The following is a 15,436-nucleotide window of genomic DNA, read 5'->3' on the forward strand; positions in this document are numbered from 1 at the left end:
GAAAAAAAACAGTGTAATTACCTTTGGCAATGACGCGGGTGGTCGACAGGTTTCATTTTCGCTGGACTCCGTGCTACCCGCACTTTAGCGTTTCAGTAGTTTCGTTATCGCGGAGTGCTGTGCTGGTTTTGCTGGCTCACGAAACTCGCAGAAACTGCAAGTTGCAGAGAATTCATCTAGTTCAACTTCCACGTGATGTCGCAGGATGCCCGAACGGTCTACGCCACTTGACCAAAAAGCAGCTGCAGTGGCGAATCCACCGCTCTGTCTTGGCTCAGTACCTGGCTCTGCTGCTGCCGTTTTACTCACAAACAGCAGCAGAGGGCAGTGACGGTGTACGTAATGTCACCACTCCCCCAGTTAGGCGGTGGGAGAAATGAAATTCGAAAAAGGTATTCAGACCCTTCAGATGCAATTTTCTCGTAAACTAAGTCTTTACTTGGCACGAAACAAGCGTTGCGAGGTTTCTGGAATGGTATTTAAACAGTCAACATCAAGTTAGTATTTGCCTTTAGTGTCCCTTTAAGTGAAGCACTTAACAATGCAAAACTTACAAAACTTCAAGCATAAATCATTAAAATTAAACGTGTGGGTGTGTTAAGCAGAAAATGCTGTGATACAATACCACGTTCGATTCCACATTCTGACATCCACTATTCCAACATGTTCCAAAGCTGCAGCAGTCGACAGTCAGAGCCGTTGCGTGTCATATCAGAAGTCACATGGTGCCATGTGTCATGCGCTTTAAGCTTAAAAGGAAGCTTTGGCTTGGACCAAACTCCGACGCGGCCTATTCAAATACATGTAAAACCCAAAAACACTTTTCTGAGATAACCCCTAGACCAATTTTAACTAAATTTGTTGCATTTGAGAGAGAAACTTAAATTCTAGTGACTGTCGGAAGCAGAATTTCGATTTAGGGCCTGAAGTTTGTGAAAAGAATTTTCAAACATCCGAATGTTTGAAAAAATAGAAGCACGAAGTTGACAAATTAATGGCTATGCATTAAGAACAGATATCAGGTTCTGTAAATGGTATTCATTAGATCATCGAAGGCGGACAAATTTGGTATGTCAATTTATATCTTACGTGAATTTGTTATGTCGTGTACAAGGGTTCTGCAAAACCTGTATTTCAATATTGCTAAATTTTTTTAGATTCATGTGTAACATATCAATTTTGTCCGCTTTATATATATCAAAACGTTTATTTAAAAGAAAAAAAAATGCAGAAAGCGAGTGGGTGGAGCCCCTAGTCCAGGGCCCCACTGGCTTGAGCGGTCCGCCGTGCCTGGTCGAGGAGCACCAGTTGCATCTCCCGATCCTCGCTGGCGAGCCAAGTCTCCCACTGCTCCCTTCCGGAAAGTTTGCCGGCTATTTTTGGTGTATTAATTTTGGGTGGCCTGTTCTGGCAGTCCCACGTAATGTGGGCGAGAGTTGGCCGGCCTCCGCACCACGGACAGCGAACGCTGTACAGCGTTGGGTGAATGGCATTTTTCAAAGAAAAGTTTGGAAATGTGTGCGTCTGTATTCGGCGCCAGTCATAAGAGTCCTGCCTGGATAGGTCAGGGTGTGGTGGACTGTACTTTCTTCGCTCGCGCCGCTGGTGCTCAAGGATGTCTCGTGGTAAAAAGGGGTTTTCGTCAGAGTGGTCGACCGCTCGGTTGACAAAAGCACGAGCTGCGCCGTCCGCTCTCTCATTGCCCTCGAGTCCTGCGTGACCCGGGCACCAGATGATCATGTGTTTCTGCGTTAGGTTGTATCCTAATAATCGTTAGGTTGTCCGCTTTAGATGTACTATTGGATTCAATTCACAGAATTGTGAAATCATTTTTCATTGCCGAGTTAAAAGAGTTGTAAACTTCATAGTTTCGTTTTCTGAAGAGTTGTGATTTTTGCCAATTCTTAACAAAAAACAGACGACCTAAATAAGAAATTCGAAATCAACAGTAACTAGATTTTAAGCTTTTCTAGTAAATGCAACAAACCTCATCAAATTTGGTGGAGTGGTTGAGGAGAAAAACTCATTCTCCTTTTACATGTATCTACATAGGAGCACCCGAGCTAAATCTTTCACTTAAGCATCATATAAATGTGTTGAAAGATAGCATGTTCAAGTTATGTCCAGGTCACTAAATAATCTGGGGGTTGACACCAAAGTGACTGCAGCCACGTTTACTGAGGAGTGCGAGTGCTGATGTAGTGACAACAGTACCATTGCAGCAGCTCAAGCCAGGTCAGGCAATGGCCAGACAACTCCTGTTGCATATGTAAGGAAGGAAGGAAAGATAAAAGCAGAAGGGCAGGGAGGTTAACCAGAATAGCGTCCGGTCGGCTACCCTACAAAGGGGAAATAGGAAAGGGGATAACAAAGATGACAGGGAGAGAGAGGAAGGAAGGAAAGAAGGAAATTAGCGGTGAGTTCGCTGACGCGGTGGTCTAATAGTAATTGCACTAATAGTCACGGACGTTCACACATAAGCCCGTCGTCCTCAAGAAGCACAAAAGTGCCTTCACCACTTTATAGGCCAACGAGCAACGGGGGGTGGTGTTCCAGCAGCACCTGCACGGAAAGTGGCCAATGGTCCAGTTTTTGGAGAGCGTTAGCAAGTTCTTGCCTTCCTGGAGCATATCGTGGACAGTGGCACAGCAAGTGGTCGATATTTTCTTCGGTGCCACAGACCTCACATGCTGCACTGTCAGTCACTCCAATTAATGTAGAGTATGCCTTTGTGAAGGCAAGCCCTAATCAAAGGTGACAGAGAAGCGCAGCTTCATGTCGAGGAAGTCCAAATGGATGTCGGAGTTGCAGTGAGGGGTTTAATCGATGCAGTCTTAAGTTCAGCGAGCTCCACTCGGTCAGTGAGAGACTGTTGCATATGTAATGAACGGCTGCTGCACATAAAGCAGTGGCCTTTTATCATCACGTGCTCACAACCTACACTCACTGCAATAAGAACACTTCCCAAGTGCAACAACTTCAATATGCGATGAGTCATCAGGGCATAAGCAATCAGGAAAAAAAAAATCCTGTGCGCCCAAAATTCAGTACCTTAATCTCAGTCATGCTAATACCACACTGCAAAAAGTTGAACACACACACAAAGAAAAGATAGATCTTCATTCACTCTGACACATTCATCTCTCAAATCTTTATTGACAGCATAAACCCAAGCACTACTCGGTTATTACAGAAGCTTGGCCAGGCCAAATTTCGACCGACACAGTTCGTGGCCGATGCAGCGAACCGCCGGGTACTCTTTCATTACAACCTATACGTAGCCTCACAAACTCTGACCACTGCAGCAAAGCCTAGGGCTCGTGTTATGCCAATCAGCTACGAGAGTGGGCTACGAATTTCAGAGAAGAGAGGATGGCGCACCTATTATGTGCCACTGATCTTTACATCAAGCTTGCATTCAGTAGGTGAGCGATCAGCAGGAGCCAATGGCACTTTATCTGGCTTGCGGTTCTGATTGGCTAACATAACCCATAACTTTCGCTGCATTACACATGGAGTTGCCGAGAATGAAATATAGCATATCCTTCAGTACAGTGGTGTAATACGAAAGCTGTCAGTGTCTATGTGACAGGGGAGAAGTAGACTTGCCATCTAGCCACAACTGGGAAACAGACTTACCAGCAATGTTTGCCACAGCAGAGTCTGTTCTTCCTTCTGCCAACGAATGTAAGCCTTCAGTGCACGCTGCTGCTCATTGTCTCTGGGAAGCCACTGTTGTGCCTGCAAGATGAAGTGGATTCCTTTATTAAAGAGTGCAACCTCGTTCATCATTATAAGCCTGTATTACGTCCACTGAAGCTCAAGGGCCTCTCCCAATGATCTCCAATTAACCCTGTCTTGTGTCAGCCAACTCCACCTCATGACATAAAGCATTAAAGGCCTTCAGAATGTCTTTTCAAAAGTACTGGCCAAAGATGTGACTGGCAATTCTGAGCTGCGAGCATTTCACCTGTCAGGTGCGCAGCTACGAACTGTTCAGCTACGATCATCAGTTCTGGTGGCAGCGGTGACCAAATGCTATATCGTCCGCCTCATATGCAGGAGGTTTTCAGATCAAATCCTAATGCCGCGGGGAATGCACAGGTTTTTTTCAAAGAGGTAGAGATGTACCCCAGGCCGTAGTCGTGGCCCAGTGGGTAGGAGGCCCGGCTCAGCTGCGGGAGGTGCATGGTTCGATCCCTACCGCCAGATACCCACCAGATTATAAGACAGGTGGGTACAAGCAGCTCCCTCCCTGGCCAGGCGTCCAGTTTCCAAGGGTGAGTTGCTTGGGAGAGACTGCTATGCTTGCTGTGCAAGAACCAAGACAAAGAAAACACCAAACAACTTGGGATTGCTGTTGGTTCCAATCTGGCAATTTCTCATACCGTGAGTGTCCTGAAGCGTTGAGGACCCGTATGGGCCAAGCACCTGACCAGGAGTGCGTTTGTACCTATTTTACCAACAGGCACCCGGCGACAGCTCTCACCTGCCTCTTACATCCGGATTGTAACCGTGCTGGATTAGCACTGGCAGCAATCCTTTGCAAATTTCTATAAAGCCCCCTTACGAGATCAGAACCAACTACAGACAACTGAGCGCCGGGTCAGGGGACATGTCTAAATATTAGAAAAACAGGTGAATTCTCAGCGCCACTGGGATTTTGTCCGAGTACCTCTCACATACGAGGCAGATGCCCAACCATTTGATCACTGCTGCGGTGCCGAAATGTATCAGTCCTGCAAAGAACTGATATTTCGCATTTTAGCAAAAAATTTCGTGTCGTGACTTGACCTTGTCAGAATGTTTTCATCTGTCCTGGAGTGATGCCAGGCTAGGATCAGGGCCAGATATCCATTCTCAAGGCAGGTGCACTATGCATACATCTCGAACAAGGCGAGTCGCAATTGCCCCAGTCTCCTCAACCTCTTTGGATTTTGTACTCTCCCTGCTCCCAATACGCCAGGGAAGAAAGTATTCTCTAATATTATGAGACGCTTAAAGAGAGATAGTGTAACTGTACATGCAGATCATCGCAGAAGACTTTAAAGTCAAGCTGCATGTGTGTATAAAATGAGAGAACTTTCTCAGGTAGGTATATATTAGACAGTGCTAGCTTAGGGGACGCAAGCGGCTTGCACGCACAAGAACTAGGGGCGACGGTACTGCGCATGTGCAGACCGCTACGTCTACTTGCGTCCTTGGGTTGTTGGGGCGGCCAAAAACATCGCTGCCCCTAAGAGGTCCTGTGCATTCTCTCTAAGCCGAGACAAGCCGACCAACCTGCCACACAGACGAAGAACATGGCTGCGCCGGCGAGGACGTGGGCACGTGTGCATTTCACGGCCAACGTGGTAAAGAAGCTGGTTTCAGAGCACAGTGGCATGTCAAAATTTGCAGGAGGCTCTAAACAAACAAAACACAGACTACAACGGATTAGGCTGCACAAGACACCTAACTGCAGTTTACCAAACATATGTTTGGATTGCCTCGGCTCGGCCTCAGTCGTAATGTAGGTGCACAGATAATTTTATAAATCTTTTGCCTAGTGTTGGCAGGCACCGTTTTTATATATGTTAACTGCTTTTAATAAAAATAGTTTAATGTACTTTACTTCATATGCTTGATTTTATATTTTAAAAAATATAATGCAGCCACGATCAGACGCTAATGGCACTGCGAGCGCATGCAACCTCAGTGCGGCTTGCGTTTGGGGCCGCTAACATGTAATGTGTTTTTGCCTGCGTACCCAAACGCAAACGCGCCCAAGCGCTGGGGGCCCCAACGCCTTGCGTCTCCTAAACTAAAACTCTCTATAACCAAACTGGATAATGCCTTTAAAAATCTAGTAGCCAAGTGTTCGCCCTTTCTTTTCTGGCAGCTGGTGGCTGCAAAGGGCTCCACAGCAGCAGAGGAGCATGGCATTTGCATTTCATTCCGGCCCTTGCACCATTGGAGACAAAGCACACATGACAAACTTGACCATTGGATTACAGCCACCTATACTACCGCGGCAGATGTGCTGGTTAACAGCTCTGTTGTTTACTAAATTACGCAATAAAAAAACAAACGCTATCTAAACATCTTCACTACAACACTAATATGGCTTCCAAGTGTTAACAGCCCATAAATACATACATAATACAGACATGCAGGAATAAACAAAATAACAGGCTTCAATTATTTATATATATATATATATATATATATATATTGCTGCCCTCATCCTTGTTGTGTTTTTTGATCACCCTTTGTTTTTTATTTGTGCTCATCGCTTATGTGGTTGTCTTTATTAAAATTTCCTTCTTACCTGCCAACCTATAGGTCGTAACCTTCTTGACTAAAGGGCTGGCAACCTTCATTGGGTTTGGCACTTGGAAAACCAACTAGCTCCTTACGGGAACAGGTTTTACTTGTGACACCAAGTTATACTTGGTGTTTGCATTTGTTTGTGAAGCCTCTTGGTTACGTGAAGCCTCTAGTGTCTCATCTTTGCCTCTGAGATGTGTTAATCACGGAAAACTTTATTTTCTGTAGCGAGTTCTATGTTGTAGTTGCGTTGGTTCGTGTAATCTTGTCTGAAGCCCCTTGTGTGTCATGTGTATAATCATGCAAAAAAAATATACAACAGAAAAGGCAAAAAAAATTCATAAGGAAATACAGGTGTGTATGCTGAAATCTTGGAGGCAAGGGACGTTATTCTCTTGGCGCGCATTAGGCCCTGTGTGCAAGATGCCTGCAAGTCATTTCATGACCGGGCCACATGGGCACAAAAAATAACTGCTTAATGCCTTAATGTTTAATGCCACTCACACGACGTCACACAAACATATTTAATGGCATTAAGGCTTAAACGCAATTTGAGGCACAGTACATTCTCACAATACCTTCAGCCGTCGAATACATACTCTTGCTATCAATGTTTATAGCCACAGCTGCACTTGAAAGATGGATTTCTGAAGTAAACTAAAATAATTTTATAAAAAGCATGCCTAGTAATGGTTTCAGTGTTACTTTTTGAACTTATGCCCACATAATTTTTTGCATGTGTGATAGTACTAGGATTGTGAAACAAACTTGTCACACTTGCTGTAGCTGATGTCATGGCGACGTTTAATGTCATTAAAAATGTGCACGTAGCAGCAACTTCAGACATAATGGCATGAAACTTAAGGTCCCTGGCACACGATGACATTAACTGCACACGTGTGACATGTGTATTAGTTGCAGTTTTAGGAGAAGGGCCTTTAGCTTTTGTTTTTCTCTTACATATGCATTTATGAATGCGCACAGGTGTGCCTTTGTTTGCACTTTCACTTTTGCCTATGCCACAGCACTATGTGCCCAGGAAATATGTTAAATTTGTACTGTAGGCGTAAAACGAACCACAAACTGACCCGGTGCAGCAGGGATGCATGCTGTTGCATAACAGTTGCGAGACTCTTGAAGCTCAGGCACAGGTGTGACCACGCCAGCCGACAGGATTCTTGCCCCGCAGGGACAGTCTGCTGTGGCTGCTGCTGACCGTCTTGCTTCTACAACACCGACAGGATACAAAACGTTACATGAGGTGACACAACAGGGAACGATAGGACACGACACACCACACGACATGGCCCAACACAGCACAATAAGACACGACGCAGCACTAAAAGGTGCGACACAATCTGGTAGAATACAATACACAACATGATGCCAGGATACAATGTGAAACACGACGTGACAAAATACGATAGGATACAGCACATGACATAACACAATCTGATATCATACAATACAATGCGACATGAATAACAAATATGATAGTATATGACAACACATGATATAATACAACATGATCTAATGACAACATGATATAATACATTTGCATTTCATTCCCACCAAAATTATGCAGGGGCCTGTGGGTGAAAGCTGCTCTAGAGAATAGCATGAAAGCTCAGAGCTCTTTCTGTATAAATGACCAGCGACACCAGCATGCATTGCATGCAACGGCACAACAAATGCAAATACACATCAGCAGATACAAAAGTAGGTCAAATGCACAAAGCTAGAAGCACAACAGACAGATATGTAATGAGAGAATGCAAGGACAGCAGCAGGACTTTCATAATACTCAAATTGGAAAAAAGAAATGACAAGCATGATTTTTTTCAAGGATTTCCCGATGTATACAACGTGTTAATTTCCAAGATCTTGTAGTGCATGTAACTTAACACAATAAATTATTCAACATAAGCAAGATTAACTTTCATTAAAGGAAACAGTTAAGCCATCAATACTCAAGCAGTTGCTACAGGTCTCTTTTGAGGTTATCCGGTGTCACTAGGCAACAATGCATGCAGCCACACTTGGACAGAATAAGAATAACATGGACAGGGTCAGCACATGGACCAGTCACACCTAGTTCGCCATTCATGTTCGTCATGTGGCACTTGCTAAAGCTGCAGCACCTCAAACAGTTACTACAGGTTGCTCTTACAGTAAGAAAGGGAATGACTGGGTGCTTCTCCAGGCTACTATCCCTTCCTGGTTACATGCATGCAGCAAGATTTAGCACCAAGCACTTCAAAACTGTCATACCTTTCAACACTTGTTAAAAGTTAATTATTGCGTATTTCCTACTGATATCAACACAAGTGGCATCAATGATCGTTTCCCACATCCCAAAGAATCATATGATCGCTTCATCAATGAACGGCAGAAAGAAACAACTCAGAAATCATGGTTAATATTACATGCTACATTAGCTGGTGCCTGGTGCACAGCAGCGACAGATTCATTTAAACTGATTAGAAAATTGGGCTCCTGCCTGCTGCACTGTAGAAACTGCTGCAACTTTTTCTCCATGTTCAGTCATTGCTGCTTTCACTGATTCTGCATGCCATGCAGCTTCACAGCAACACAATGCGCGCTGCCTTAAAAGCCGCACCTGATGGCAGACCTTGTGTTTCAGATTTAGGTTTTCATGAGGGGTTTAGGCACGTAAAATTAAGCCTCCAATACATGCTGGCTCCATAGCTTTGTGTCATTGCTGCTAGCACCACAACCATCAAGCCTACTTTATGTTCACTTCAAGAACAATGACAACTCCCAGTGATCTCCAGTTACTAATGCCGTCACACAAACTAGTTCCCTGCCATTTTCTAATGCATTTGCCTTCCCTTGGCACCAATTCCTTTACTCTAGTAGACCCACGGTAATTAACACCAGGCATTAGGCGACCTTTCCAACTCCGTTTATCCATACTAACTTCAGCTTGAATATTCGCTACCTAGTTTTACTCGCTGATCCATGCTGTAGCCTTCCTGTTTGTTCACGTAGCGCCCTGCAGTTTTTCATTCTGTCACTCACCGCAAAGCCCTTAGCAACCTGCTCAAGTTTCTTTGTAACCTTTTAAAGGTTGGCACTCGTACAATGACGGCGGTACCTGCAGTATCAAAACTACTACTGTTTGATCAGCATGTACGTAAGTGCGACAAAATCTCACCTTGGCTACACCAGTCCCTGCAGGAGAAATGATCCGTTGCAGCAGAATCAACAAGGCATTTTCTCGTGCCACAAGCCAGCCGATCGCCAGCATTGCAACGAAGTTTGATGATGGTTCAAACTCTGCAAAAGTATGGTATAAGGCTTCATAAAGACCATAAAGAAGCAAAACATGCAAGGTTTACAAAAGAAACGATTGTCATCACTACTCCCATGACCAAGGGTTCTACGTAGACTGTTTTAAAACTAACTTAAGAGTGTTTCAAGCGCACTGACGACGAGGACAAACGAGTGGACACACACAAGCACTTATGTGTGTCCACTCGCTTGTTTTCATTGTCGAGGCACTCAAAAAATCTTATGTCTTGCCAACAAGGCTGTAGATCAACACATGTCGAAATTTTAAGCTAAAGCAGTTTTATTTTACTAAACATACTACTTATTTTTGGAAGCCTCTTCAGCCGCCAACCTACAGAGGGTATTAATGCTGCAATGGCATAACTATGCTGTTTTAGCAACCAATTACTTGAACATGTTTTTCATATCTTTCCTGAAAAACTGTATTGTGAGACCATCTGCCTGGGCAGCATAATATTAAATTATAAGACAAAGTGAAATTAGAGAAATAAAATTCTGATCTTTCAGACACCATATTAGATAAGACTGTGGCAACTATATTTATTGCGTTATAGTGCCCTTGGTTCCCATGTGCCCTAAGGAGCAAAAGTTCAGAAACCACGGCACTGACAAAAAAAATTAATTTCTTGTGGCACAGCCATGCAATGTGGAATGTAGACAGGGATTCACATTCAACGTGAAATTCACTATTCAGTCTGCGCATTGCACTGGTCAGACACGCAGATGTGGGCTGTACCACCTTCAATTTCACCTCGACGCTTATACTATGTTTCACACGTAACAGACAATGCTACAAAGGCTAGAGAAACTTATCTCAGTGCCTGCATTCATGTTAAAGAATTATCACGTCACATATGAACGAAAGATATAAGATACGCTTCATGTAATTCAATGTAAAATTAGATTTCGTACTTTCAGGTCGCAAAATATGACCCAATTATTGCACGGATGGTACTGCAGATTTGAACCTGTTTACCGCCGAACAAACAGTGAAACATTCCCGCAATCAGCAGCTATAGTGCACCACATGAGTTTGTGACCTGTACAGAGTAATCGCATCCTGGAAGCACGAAGATGCAAAAATAATACATTTGAATATTTTACATAGTTTTACATCTACAAGTTGTAGCTGTAATATATGAAGTGGTAATTTCGTAGTCAGTGTAGGGAAAAAAAAACAGCATTGCAAGATGCATGGAGTTCAATAATCGCACTACTTTTGTAGCTTTTGCAACACTGCCTGCTAAATCTGAAACGAAGTACAGGGTGCAAAAAAAAAATAATTTTTTTTTCTCTATGCTTGTGGTCTCCGGAGTTTGCTTGCGATTGTATTTCACATGTAGTTCATCATACGATGTTACTTTGAAGTTTCATTGCATTTTCAAGTTGCACCACATATGTCACAACTTCAAATTTTTTCTTTTCATACCATCAGTGACTTCTGGTACAGGATTTGTCCAAACTGCCCCTTCTTTTATATACTGAAGTGCAACACAGTTAACTTAACACACAGTTAACACAGCTGACTGCAACTTACCAATTATAAAAGAAACATGCTTACACCATGCTTTCACAGTGGCAGCAAAAACCTTCTCCTCATTACTCAACTACGCATTTCACCTGGCATGGTTGGAGTCACATCTCCAGTCACTAGTGCTTCAAGCTGCTGCAGGACATGTAGGAGGCCCTTGTCCTGCAGGTAAACAGAACACCAGCATATGATAATTGCATACGTAAACCTTGTTTTCCAAGTGGAAAAGCATCAAAATTTGTTTTCGGTGTCTTTTGGTGAACTGCGCTGATGTCTGCAGTCTCACTAACAGCTGCTTTAGATGAGTGCAGCTTGTTCATTACAACCACGCTTGCTTTGTAGGATTTCAAATGTGTAGGGCTCGGCCTCTCAGTTCGATGTATTGCTCATAGATGGCAGCGCTATACTGTGTTGGCAGAATAATTCTTAATAAAATTTTAGTAGGGCATGGTTGCTTCATAATGTGGCCTGTCAACATGGAATTGAAGATGAGTTTGATGTACGTAGAAAGTAATGGGTATATGCTCATTGCAGTTGTGGTAAAATTGCGCATAGAGTAATGATAGCTGTTTCAGATGAGTGCAACTTGTTTGTTACGATTATGCTTGATTTGCAGTGTTTAAAATGGGTAGTTCAATGAGTTGTTCACAGGCGGCAGCACCATTCAACGTTGGTACAACGATTTAGAAGGAAATATCAGAAGGAAGTGGTTGCTTTACAATGAAGCCTGCTAGCATGGCATTGCTGATGAGTTGACATAGGTGAAAAAATTAATAAAAGGAAAGCTAAGGGCACATGCTGCTGCAGATCCAGCAAATGTCCACTGCAATTTTGTTCTTAGAGTGAAAAACAGAATAAGAACACATAAATAAACGTGAAATCTAGTACTATCAACAAAGCACAAGTAAAACGTATAGACCACACGCACACAAGTTGCTGAAGCTGTAATGCCTCTTCAATAAACTGCATTTCTCCTCCTTTTAATGCTGCCAGCTTTCAGAATAACAAAGGAAATGAACTAAAATTTTCAAAGGGTCGAAACTGAAGAAACAATATAGATATGCAAGATGTAAAGCTAGGTCTCACATCCAAAATTTACAGCACCCTCAAAGAATGATCAAGTTTAAAGAGTGATGAATCCGAAAGGTACCTGTGGTTCAGTGATTCTGTAAGGGCAATTTCCTGCAAGAAGGCTTGACTATGACTGGTACGACAGTAATGCACAACTGCAACTGCAGTCAGGTTAAATATTTTTAAAGAAAATCAGAGATATAAAATTACAATTACAACTGCTGCTACCAACACACAGCACGAACAACAGGACAAAAGACAAAAACCAAAGCGGCAAGCACAGCAATTAGGGTGCCATAATGGGCCAGTTGATTTGTATACATGAAGGCAGCACAAATGGGATGATGACACAGAGAAAAAATAAGGACACAGGAAAAGCACTGAGCTAATAACTGACAGTTTACACATTCTGCAAAGAATAAATGCAAAATAACCTCGTCCGCATGCTCACCCTCCTACTATGAACACAGGCAAACTTTTTCGAGAAGATTGATTTCACAGTCAAGCAGGGTGATAGCTAAATGGAACCGAAATGCCAGAGCCTCAATGATTTCATGCACTTTTTTGTGTCACCGTACCTTTTGCGCTGCCATCATAATAAATGTGAACTAACTCACCCAAGTTCACGCCCTATTGTAAACTGTAGACACTCTATGTCTATATACTGCTCTAGAGGGTACATGAAATGTATGTGCATATGCGAGACGTTAACCAAAAAATCACAATCGAACAATCTGCAATTACACTGCTAAGGACCGTAGCAGCAACGTAGCACATATGTTGTAGGTCAATTTTTATGTTAAGCACAGAAAAGGACGTGGAGACTTGTTTTCAAGCAGTGCAAAAGCAAATGCACCTCTCTACCCGGTTATCTTCTAGCATAAGGGCACCATGCACCTCACACACAATTTCCTCTGTACATATAAATCCAGCCAACGAACAAAATCCGATAGTTTGAAGTTGGCGCTTGTCCCCGTGTGTCTGTTTCTTTGTGCATATGTTTTAGTTCGCGCTGGTATAACCTCATGATGCAAAACCAACTGGCCCAATCTTTCACCTTACTAAGGCCCACACAAAGGCATACATACGTGTCTGAGGTGCTCCTCCATCATTGAAGGTAAAAAAGAACATTGCCAAAGAAAGAAGTTCTTGCTCTGACGAAGACAAGCCATCCTTGTCAAAACACTGGCTCCAGTGACATGCCTTGTTCACCGTTTCTTTATAAGTTCGTATCTCCACCTTCCTTTGCCCCTCTGTCTTGTTCGCCAGTCAACTACAGAATCTTACGATGGCTGTGTCACATTTTACGGTCATCGTTCTTGATTAGAACTGTTTCTCCTGTTTATTTCACCATTTACCTTCATTGTTCCTCAGCTTCTCGGCATGTAACATTTTCCTCTACATAACTAAGTTACCTTTCTTTGGTGCACTGAATTTTATAATATTACTAGGGGGAAGTCTGGTGTTGCAATTTATCAGTCACCATAAGAATAACGAACAGCAGAGGGACTTCCTTGTGATGTCACATGGCTTTGATTATGAAGCAGGTCATGCTTTCATTATTGTTTCTATAGTAACCTTAGTAGGTTCAATGGTATAGCTTAGGTTAAATGGGACGTAAATAATTGCTTGCTAAAGTTGAAGGTGAGAAAACAGGGTCGCCAGTGTCGCCAGGGTCGCCAGGGAAGCGTTTCAGTGAGCTTAGTGAATCTGTGTGATCTCGTTGGTGTTCACATGTCCCTAGCGTCACAAAGAGTCGAAAGCAACTCGATAGTGCGCAATGTAATTCAACACAGGCTGGTGTCCTAGCCCCACAACATTTAATTCTTTACCACATGTAATTGTTTTATGCTCGAAACTAATTCATCAATCCGTTAACATACATAATCTCTGCTATTAATAAGTCTTGACACTCTTCTGAGTAAGCGCATATGTCACTATAACATTTAGGCAGTAACACGTACTCACATCGGGGGACATTTTTGGCATTTCAAACAGGTCTTATTCTTAATGTTAAACAGTACATGGGTAGAAGTTACAGGCTAAAGGGGCATAATATCGTTGCCACGCAAGATAAACATGCAGTTGAAATGTTCTGATTGGGATATACGCAATCTCATTTACACAAGCGCATCATGTGCAGCGCATCGAAGTGCGCCGAATAATAGTGTCACGTGGTCGATTCGTGTCTGATATCAAGCTTGATACGTATTTTTACTGTTCAACGTGAAGCACGCAAGGTGTTTGGTCATTGTCTAGGCGGCTCGGGCCACGCGAAACGAACAGTGAGCCCATCGAGATTATAGCTCACTTGAATGTGTGTATATGGTCGAACCAAATCATTAACTATGAGCAAAACAAATCACGAACGCTCATCTCGGAAACTCCGCGAATAAAAATGAGAATCCGAAAGATGAAACCAAACTCACGCATGGCGCCGAATCGTTGAGAACGTCGATTTCCGACGGCATAGGACAAAGGCCGCTCGCTGCCAGCATCTCGAATAGAGAGCAAAACTCTAAGCGCGAAGTGTTCATGATTTCTTTCGCGAACGAAAGAATTTCCTGTCAACTCGTAACCAACGTCAGCCAACAAAATTTCTAAGCGAACCGCTCGTATGTATGATACAGAGTGACAATGTGTACGTCTACCGCACAAACTAGAGAAATGAGTCATCATGGCGACTTCTTCCCTTTGAAGCAGCAGTTTCATCCACCCACATACGCAAAAGAGAAGTTTAGTAGTTGTCCCAAGCAAGGGAAGAAACAGAGATAAAAAGTTTCGAGATCGAATTGACCGCATACGAAGGCGACCGCTGCAAAGCTCAAGGACGTTGACCTCGACTGTAGCTCAGCTGTACTCCTTACGCCGTTTAACCAATATAGCGTGAGGTGGCAAAATGCTGCGTAAAAACGCATAAATACTGCAGTCATACTCCCGAGCTCATGTCTTTTTATTCTGTTCTGGTTATCCAATAATTCTTCATCCTGCGCCTCGCTTATCGTATGGACGGATTCTCGCGCAATGGGCACCCTGCAATGCAGTTTGCCTTTACATGTCGCGCCACCTGGCAGCGGCGGTGAGCACCCGCGGGTAGGCCCTCACCGTCATTTCAACATTGTCCGTGGTGTGCTCAGGCCCGCCTGCAAGCCTGCTTTTCCAATTTTCCAATGGGTTCCCCGCGGCCTCTTGGCAGCTTCTTCGTGAGAA

At 43.4% G+C, this 15,436-nt stretch overlaps 1 protein-coding gene across 3 annotated transcripts in view; it reads right to left on the reverse strand.

The window, feature by feature from the left end:
* Nucleotides 1-15,436, reverse strand: part of LOC126533647 (uncharacterized) — an 84,706-nt gene that overhangs the window by 8,946 nt on the left and 60,324 nt on the right. Inside the window, exons 1-5 of one of the 3 annotated variants that reach the window (XM_050180822.3) lie at nucleotides 14,656-14,874; nucleotides 11,245-11,317; nucleotides 9,488-9,609; nucleotides 7,398-7,535; nucleotides 3,640-3,741 (exon numbers count right to left, since the gene is read on the reverse strand). In XM_050180822.3, coding sequence (XP_050036779.1) covers nucleotides 3,640-3,741; nucleotides 7,398-7,535; nucleotides 9,488-9,609; nucleotides 11,245-11,317; nucleotides 14,656-14,763 — 543 coding nt within the window. In that variant the 5' untranslated portion in view covers nucleotides 14,764-14,874. Of the gene's footprint in view, nucleotides 1-3,639; nucleotides 3,742-7,397; nucleotides 7,536-9,487; nucleotides 9,610-11,185; nucleotides 11,318-14,655; nucleotides 14,875-15,436 lie in introns of those variants that run through there. The other 2 variants (XM_055072232.1, XR_008613029.2) reach the window with 2 other exon arrangements.

This window comes from Dermacentor andersoni, chromosome 7 (assembly GCF_023375885.2).
Source record: "Dermacentor andersoni chromosome 7, qqDerAnde1_hic_scaffold, whole genome shotgun sequence".
Lineage (NCBI taxonomy): Eukaryota > Metazoa > Arthropoda > Arachnida > Ixodida > Ixodidae > Dermacentor > Dermacentor andersoni.